Genomic DNA, 9,746 nt, shown 5'->3' with positions numbered 1-9,746 from the left:
ATAGTCTGTACATAAGCGAATGAGTAAATCATAATGCATGAAACTATGGTAGATGCTAATAATTACTAAGCAATCGGTTACTTACTTTTTTGAGCTGAAACACATTCTTATTCAACGATTTATAAGATGGAGCACGAGAATAAGTCCATCTAAGAATTTTAGAAATTGTAACTTTGCTGACTTTAGAGGCTATGAAATTACTTGACGTGGATAAAATTAAGTCCAAACCTATAATATAAGGGCTTTTGTTACACATACATATTAACACACAGATTAAAGTGAAATGAAAACAAAAATACATACCTGGAATGCAAGTGCAAATCCCTTTATATAATAATATGAGGCCTAATGAGCATTTTCTGCTTTCTTTGTCTCATGTGCCTTATTCTTCCCGCGCATGATAGACTTCGTGCTATTCAAGGTATGTTTGAAAAAGGCGGACGACCAGTCATAATGTCTAAAGACTTCAGGGTCATCAACAATCCCAAATGTCTTCAAATCAAATTGAATTTTCTTGTCTTTTCTAATCATCACCATTTCGATGAACAATGCCAATGCAACCTTGACGGCATCTTCTTCGTTTGTAAAAGTGAACTTCTCAAACGCATTCTCCACGTCCTTACAAGAACTATCCTTATCATTTGGGTTCTTCATTCCAAGAATGAGTTGTCGTAGTCTTTCACCGCTTGTTTCTCTTTCTATAATTTCCTTGGTCGGCCACAACCCAGTTATCAGATTAAAATCGTCTTGGGAGAATGTTACCTTCTTCCCCAATATGTTAAATGATATAACATCTGGGTTTGCATCTATTACCTCCTTCAACAGAAGATAGTGAAATAGTTGCCCATTAAATACAAGATCTACGTCCAACAGTGGACCAAAGGCCATTGTCCTAAACATTCTCATCTGCTATTTTGTCAACTTATTCTTCATAATGAACGCAGTTTTGTGGACTTGGCAAGAAACTGTAGCAGGAAAGTATTTCTCAACAGGGACGACCATCTTAGCAACCTTTAACAAATGCATACATTACCACAATAGGTAAACAATCACATAATAAAAACCAAACGATCACGTAACAAATAACTAAATGATCGTGTAACATAAAACAAAACGATTGGATAACAAAGAACTAAATGATCGCGTAACAAACAACTAAACAATCGCATTACAAATACTTAAACGATCGCATAACAAATAACTACACGATCACATTACAAATACCTAAACAATCGTGTAACAAACAACTCAATGGTGGCATTACAAATACCTAAACGATTGCGTAAACACCGCTAAACAATCACACGTTTTTTTTCTAAACATTCGTTTACATTTCTATAATCGATCATTTAAAGAATACTAAACGATTGCGTAAACACCACTAAACAATCACACATTTTTTTTCTAAACAATCGTTTACATTTCTATAATCAATCGTTTAAAGAATACTAATGCTACCTAGAATTATCTAAGTGATCTCTTAAGAGCGAATACACAATCATTTAACAAAAGCTGAGAGATCGTTTAACAAATGGTAGGCGCGAACCCTTTGCCAAGCCTAAACAACCGACGAGAATCTTAAACGAATATCAACATGCATTTAAGGAGAAGAGTTACATACCTTTCAGAGATCAACAATGGTGGAAAATGTGTACAAAGGATCAGTGAGAAGGTGGTCAAATGCTCGGATGAAGATAGGAGACGACGAGTCAGGTACGAGAGCAAAAACGAGAGAAAACGAGAGCTCAAATCGCACAAAGAGAGAAAATATAAGTGAAAGAGTGGGTGACGATGCTTCGTAGCCCGGTTTGAAAAGTTTTTTAAAATTGGGGGTAAAATTGGTATTTCACAAGAACAAAAAGTCAATCATAATAAGTTTTTAGGAAGAGGTCATCCATGGAAAAGTTTTTTTAGAGCGGTCATTTCGCAAAATTTTCTCAAAATTATGTTATAACAATGATAAGAAGAATTAGTAAGAAACATCTAAAAGCGAAAGGAATTAAAAAGAAATCGGAGAAGTTGAAATTAGGATTTTGAAATACCCAAGCGTAGGGAAACATTCCACTTTTTGATCTCAAATAGCTTAGGTTTTTTTGGAAGACGAAGGGCCAACACTGCTTGAAGCCTTGCCGGCGGGAACCATAGGAATATCGGTACCCAAAGTAGCCATGGGTGAAATCTCGATCGGAAAGAGTAAGTTCGCCGGTCAGGGGCGGAGGAGAAAACCGGCGAAAGAAGAAGAATTTGGGAGATTTTGTTTGGGCCTTGTATTTATTTGGGCCAATAAAAAACTCTATTCCTTGTATTTATTTGGGCCAATAAAAAACTCTATTCCTGATAGGAGTTAATTAAATTGTCACTTCTATTTATATTCCTTTTTTTTTCCCTCCATGAATGGACCGATCCAAAATTATTTGAAACTATCCATATTTACAAAAGCAAAATGGAGATAATTAAGATTTATATATATATATATATATTTATAATATGTCAATTACTTTGATAACTCTTAAATATTGCGATCTTTATTATTTAAAAAATAATACTAAAAAGTATTGAAAAGTAAAAGGAGTTGTAATATAACTTCTATGTATATAATTAATGCTGTCGAAAATTTAAAAGAGAAATGAAAAAAAAAACCATGTATATAATTGATTGTTTAAAAATAAAATCTGGAATGGAAATGATGTAATAGAATTGAAAAAAAAAAATTGTGTCAAACTTCTATGAAAAATGAAAAAACCAATGCCTCAGTCGGGTAATCATTTCGTTTTTTGTTTTTTGTTTTTCAAAATTAAACCTATTTCCTCCCCATTTCTTACAATAATTTGAATCTTTCTCAAGTACAATGGTTGAATTTTTAGTCAAATTCCAAAAACGATAACAACCTTTTAAAAGCTATTTTTTTTTAGTTTTCAAAATTTGACTTTTTGGTAGAAAGTAGATAATAAAAGAAAATTTTGAAGGTGGGAGTGGTGTCTGTTCGCATGAGGTATCTGAAGAAACTTGCATCGTGGATTTGAACTTCGTATTGGTGTTAATTTCAGTAAAGTGAGTACAAACTCTGATACATAATCCTTTGATACTCTCTCAAAAAGTAAATTCTAATATTAAGTTTGGATGATCGGCCTTTGGGCTTGTTGATCTTCTTGAAACGTCCTTTGGACTTGTTGATCTTCTTAGAGGATTGGTGTTTGCACGAGATTTTCGGAAAAACTTGTTTCGTGAAGTTGAACTTGAGTTGGTGTTGATGTTGATGATGATTTGATGTGATGTGGTTCGATCTCTAGTACTTGATTCTCTAATTCTCTCTTAGATGAATGTGTACGCTTAGAAGCGAAGCATGTAGATGTTCTTGAGCTTTGAGAAAATGGTGAAACAACATGAATAAAAAATAAAGTTACGTTTTTCTAAATATATCATAAAGTTGAGTCCATTTGATACAATTTTTCTTCAAAGTATCATGTGAAAAAAAAAAGTTAATTTACAAGTTTAGTCCGACAACTTTGAGACTTTTGCTTATTTGATACTTGAACATTCAATTTTAAGTTCGATAGATCTTTAAACTTTAAAAAGTGTCTAATATATTATTATACTTTGTTAGAGATCATGTTATTTCACAATTTCCAACCAAACCTCTTACACAATTCAAGACTAAGAAGATTAAAGAAAAATTCATTCATATCATTTGCAAGCTTGAAGTTGTGAATGGAGTTGCCATTAATAACACTTGTTTGGCAAGCATTTTGAATCCTTCTTTTATTACTTTAGTTTCAAATCTTGAGTGTATTTTCAGCTATTAAGCGTTAAGATAAGATAGAAGTTACCAAACTTATCAATCATGACCATTACTTTTTGTAGCTAATTTTTGGGTATATGAAGGATTGAAATTCAAGTTTGAGACATTTTCCTTATCATTTCGAAGTTTCCATATAACTTTTGTGATATACTGTATGCGAGTCATTTTCCTTAGTCATTCGGTGAAAATTTTACTTGAAAATCGTTGACCTAAGAAATAGGTTAATTTTAGTCTTTTTTGTTAGTTGATCTAGATTTATCTTTTATTTCTGCATTTCGTGAGCTGTTGTGATAAACAAAATTTTCATACTTTTAAGAAATAATTCTTATAATAATTTTCTTTCACAAGCATGGAAAAACCATGCAATTCATATAGTCATCCATCATGATGAGTTTTCCACTACTTCAACACACCAACCCTTCTAATTATTGTTCCATCCCCCTTTTATCTTTTACTACTAAACTTTTAAACACTTTCATATATATATATATATATATATATATTATATTTTGTAACTTTTCAATTTGATAATAAGTAGTTCAAGATTTTAAAATCACTTATAAATTATAAATTAGAGTGATGTTTATGATTCTTCTCCTTTTAATAGTAAAAATAGAATTTTGAAGCTTCAAGTTCAATGTGAAAGCTTAAATTTTGAGTAAGAATGGTAAGATTAGACTAAGGGGAAAAAAACTCTTACCTATAAAAACGAAAAAAAAGGGTTAAATTACAAATTCAACTCTTAAATTTTTAGATTTGTATCTACTGGATCCTTAAACTTTCAAAAGTGTCTAGTATATTAATGTATTTTCAATGTGTTTAGTAACTAGTAGGTCACTAAATTTTATATTTTTTTGTCTAATAAATTTCTAAACTTTCAATTTTGTATCTAATAAGTCTATAATATATTCAATTTTTAAAAAAGAAATAAATTGATTAGACTTAAACATACTTTTATGTTTAAAGGAACCTACAATTTTTTTTTTATATTTTTGTAGATATACATGAATTTGAAAAAAAAAATATTTCTAATAAGTTACTAAATACAAAATTACAAAATTTAGAGATCTATTTAACACAAAATTAAAATTTTAATAATGCATTTTACACATTTGAATGTCGATTCGAATGTTATATTTTAAAAGTTTAAAGATTAAATATATACAAATATAAAAGTTAAATAAAATCAGTAATTTATTAAAAAAAAAATGTGTATCATTTTCCCTCTGCCCTATTATTTTCTTGACATTGAAAAAATGGTTATTCTCTATCTAGCAAATATTATATCTGAATTTTTCAATATTTTTCTCCAAAGAATTTTGAAAGGCTTAAAATCAATTGTCATTTTAAAATTACATCCTTTAATAATTTAAAATCAAATGTTAAATTAATTTTTAATTACAAAATCAGTATGATTTTTTTAACATAGAAAAAAAAAATGCTTGTAATCATTTCCTAACACTCACAAAAACATAGCATTTAAGTTAACAACTTCTCCTTTTAGGGTGAAAGACAAAAAAATAAAAAATCTTTTTAACCCTGCCTTTTTAATTCTAAACCCGTAAACAATACCCAAGCTTCATCACTATAATATAACTTATATAAATCTAAATATTTATGTATCTCTACTATATTAAAAGGAACTATATAAGAATAATCTTTACCTATCTTTTTTATCCTTTTTTTTTAAAAAAATAAATTTCCATATTACCCTTTTGACGAGTGTTCTAACTTTTTGAATGTAGTTATGTAGATACCCATTTGAAAGATGATGGAGGTGACTTTTCTAATTTTTAATTTACAAAATAAATTTATATATTTAAAAACAAAGTCTTAGGTTAAATAAGAACAATTGACGTTGATGAGATGCGACTCTTCAACACAGAATGCAATAGATGTCAATTGGATGCATCTGTTCGTGGTGGAAGTGGTACATGCATTGAATTTGTGCATTGATTTTTCCAATATATGTGAGATGTACATGTAAAAGAAGAAGAAAAGTAAATACTTACATTTATATTATTAAAAAAATAATTCCATGATATCCAAAATTTAGAGAAAAAAAATGTAGGATTTAATTGAATGGAAATAGTAATTAATAGGGTGAGACAATGTATCATTTTGTGTGACTTCACGATGGATATATAATAACATTAGAATAAAAATTATTGCATTAAATATAAATATATTAATTCGATATTTTAATTACTTGAACGATTTCTCTCTCTTCATTTTTCTTTTAAAAAAAAAGACATCAAAATAAAATTGATACATTATCTAACTTCTAAAAGTTGGTAGTAACTAAAACAAAATTGTATCATATTTATTTATTATATGCTAAAAACCACTATTTAAAAAAATAATTAGAACTACTAAATTTCATAACAAGTGAGGTTATAAGAGATCAAAATATGTATTAATTATCATTGAGCTATACTCACATTGACATTTAACAATATAAACTTCTGAAGTTATTAGTCCATTATTATGTTTAATCTACACAAACTCGAGCCCTAACGCTCGGTTTGAGAAGGATGGTTTGGGTATAAATTGATTGTGAATTTGTTGAAAAAGAAAACAAGGAAACACAAATTTAAATGCAAAGGGCAAAGGGTTTGTGAGTTATGATTGAAAGACATTTTGATTTTTGAAGCATCTTGTATTGGTATGGTTTTGGTCTTCTCTTTGTCATGTGAAATGTGAACATACAATTGAGGAAAAGAAAAAAAAAGGCTGACAGATATTGTTGCTGTTTTTGCTTCCTTTTCCTCTTTCCACTCTTGATTGAAACTATTCGTCCATAGTGCTAACATCCCCAACCACTCCATAAAAGAATACCCTTTGACTTCAATTTTATCTTGAACATTTTTTTAACACCTAGAAGAATATTTTTTAAGTACTTAGGAAGTCGCTCAAATATGTTCAAACATATCCTTCAAATTATGAGATTAGTTGGTGTTATAGGTGAATTTGGATATGCTGAAATAGGTCGAAGACTTTAAGATAAAGTGGATTTGGATTCAAATTAGTCGTTAAGACTTAATCCTAAGAGAAATTGCATTATATGTCTAAATCGGGTGAGTGGTTTTAAAAAATGTCTAATTTGAATTTTTACTTGAGAAATATCTATGGTTCTAATCCCAAGAGGAATAAGATGAACTCTAGGTCAATTTTGCTATAAATACAACATTATAGCTTCATATAAGAGAATTTAAATTTCTGAGTTCATCTTTATTCTATAGTTCTTCATATCTGACTTTGGCAATAGAACGATTTTATCTTTATTTTGCTGACCCTCTCTTCATCAAATTACAAATCTATCGTTACTATCACGTGAATGTTAAGTACAGTTTCTCTGTTCAGATTTTAACATCAACAACTAAAATTCATTTGAGGTATTTTTAAGTATACTATAAGAAGACTCAATTTATATGTTTAATTAAGTTTGCAATTTGTGATCTAAAATCTCAACAATACTTTTGGATGAAGTACAACATAATTTAACAAATAGTTTCCATTAACACAAACTACCAAGTGTGGTTGTTCTCTTTGGTTGAACATGCTTTATTTGAAATAGTTCTATATATTTTAGGTGACAATTTAGGGAATTTTGTTTAAAGAAGTGTGAATGTGCATGTTAATTTAAAATTTAAATCAAAATAGATCATTATATTATTTTAAATGGAGAAAGATGTAAGAAGATGTCTGATCAATTATTATCGTGTATTTTGAATCCTAATCTATAAGGTTATATTTGATAATTATTTTGTTCCTTGTTTTCTATTTTTGAAAATTAAGCTTCAATTACTACTTCTAATTCTGTCTATAATTTTCTTATTTTCTACCTATTTTGAAAACATGTGTTAAAAAACCAAGGCACTTTTGAAAACTTTTTTTTTTCCTCATTTTTATAATTTTCTAAATAAAATCAGAAGTTATTATAATACAACATAAGATAACAAAAAAAAAAAAAATTAAAAAAACTTATATTGATAATCAAAGCCATTTATGACTCATAAACTATGATTGCATACTTCACAAAAATTAATACATACAATTATTGGTACAAATTAAACTAATCATAAATGGACTTTCAACCCTTCTTTGTGAAAGGGCAGATTACTCAAGAGGACAAGTTGTTGCCATTACCACTATGTTTCCTTCTCTAATTTATAAAGGAAGGTTGGTAAGCTCCAATTAAATAATTATAGATTTAAATACTCCTTTGGTTGTAGTTTCAACTTTGATTCATTTTGGTCCCTATAATTTAAAATATTTATTTTGATCCTTGTACTTTCAACTTTAGTTCATTTTGGTCCTTGAACTTTAAATAAAAAGTAACAATTTTTATCCTTTAAAAGTAAAAATGAGGGGACCAAAATGACAACTTTGAAAAGTATAAGGACCAAAATGAACAAAATTAAAAGTACAAAGACTAAAATGAACATTTTTAAAATATAGGGACCAAAATTAAAAGTATATGAACCAAAATAAATAATTTAAAAGTATAAAGAACAATGAAATAAAGTAGTATTTAAACCATAAATATATTACTCTTAAAGGTAACCCTACATTTTTGGGTACTTTTTCTGTTGGCTTCATCTTCATCTTCAAAAAGCTCCACTAAAATTGGATTTTATTTAGTTTGGCAAAAAGGGTTTTTGATATTTTGCACATAAATGCCCTCCTCTTATGATATTTTCAAATAATCCACTTACTTTCTAAAAATAGGTTTAAAAAACCCCTAAATTTACTTGACATAACAATTTAGCCGTTGAAAATAACAATTTAGTCCAAATATTTTCAAATTTATAATAACAATAAAAAAAAATAAACAACCATAAATCAACTACTCCCTCACCTCTTAGTCACAAAATGAGAGGAGGGTAGAATTGGAAAAGACATTTTCTCAAATCAAAGAACATCTTTGAGAAGAAACCAACATTTATTTAGTCCTTAGACTTTAAAGACGACAATTTAGTCCATATACTTTAATTCACTATTTGTAACGATTTAACCCTTATCGTAAAAAGTATTATTAAGATTTAATGAAATGTTTTACACACGTAGATCGATAAATTGATCCGGCATCAATTTTTTTTATATAAACTTCAAAAACCAAGTCACTACATAATCAAAACGACATTTATTTTGAAGAAATTTTTCATGGTAGGTACTAAATTTTTACAACTTTCAAAATATACGAGTCAGTTATTATTCATTAAAGTTTAAGGGACTAAATATAAAGACTAAATCGTTACTAACTAATAATCAAAAAAAAATTATTTTAAAAAAATATTTGTTTTAATGGTGAGTTTTCTTTTCCCACTAAAATGAGTGGAAGATGGATCTCACTTTTGTGTACTCAAAATAATATTCTTCCCTTACTTTTCAATATACATAAAAGAAGTACTAACTTATATCTTGTGCTCCCTATTTTAAAAGTCATGGCCAGTTCATCACTTGAGCAAATTATGGATCATATCCATCCAAACCTACCTTAGAAACTTCTTCCTTTTATTGCCCCAATAAATCCAATTCCCTCAATAATTTGAGCAACCATTGGAATATTAAAAAAAAAAAAAATCTACTTGTAGGCCATCCATATATACTTTAATTCACATCTATAAATCATACCATTTTCTTAATTCAATTTAATAAAACAAATGACATGTGTGCTACACTCAAATTAAACAGTGTGTATCTTCTAATAGGGAATTATTTTACCTTATGGTTTTTTTATAAATAGGGTTTGAGTTTGTATAGTATCTACATTAGATTCTTTATTTGTAAGTTAAAACATTTTTTATCGAAACGTAAATGATCGAACCATCGTTTTTTATATGGTAATTAGTATTTTATCCACGGTGTTATGAATGGATTGTCCTAAATATTAATATCTATAATATAAGATCTACGTTAGTCTAAGTTTATTATCTTGTAAATT

General features: G+C 28.3%; 1 protein-coding gene across 1 annotated transcript; it reads right to left on the bottom strand.

Moving 5' to 3' along the window:
* Positions 1-345: 345 nt before the first annotated feature.
* LOC120072127 (uncharacterized) lies at positions 346-888 on the bottom strand. Its single transcript, XM_039024539.1, has one exon. The coding sequence runs from the start codon at positions 886-888 to the stop codon at positions 346-348; it is 543 nt and encodes a 180-aa protein (XP_038880467.1).
* Positions 889-9,746: the final 8,858 nt, after the last annotated feature.

This window comes from Benincasa hispida, chromosome 2, assembly GCF_027475165.1.
Source record: "Benincasa hispida cultivar pf3 chromosome 2, pf3_genome.v1.1, whole genome shotgun sequence".
Classification (NCBI taxonomy): domain Eukaryota; kingdom Viridiplantae; phylum Streptophyta; class Magnoliopsida; order Cucurbitales; family Cucurbitaceae; genus Benincasa; species Benincasa hispida.
Note: the sequence above shows the minus strand (reverse complement) of the source record. Positions and strands in the feature narration are given on the sequence as shown.

Excerpts from the sequence above, each read along its gene's own strand:
- LOC120072127 (XM_039024539.1), bottom strand. The coding sequence starts at position 888 with ATGGCCTTTGGTCCACTGTTGGACGTAGATCTTGTATTTAATGGGCAA.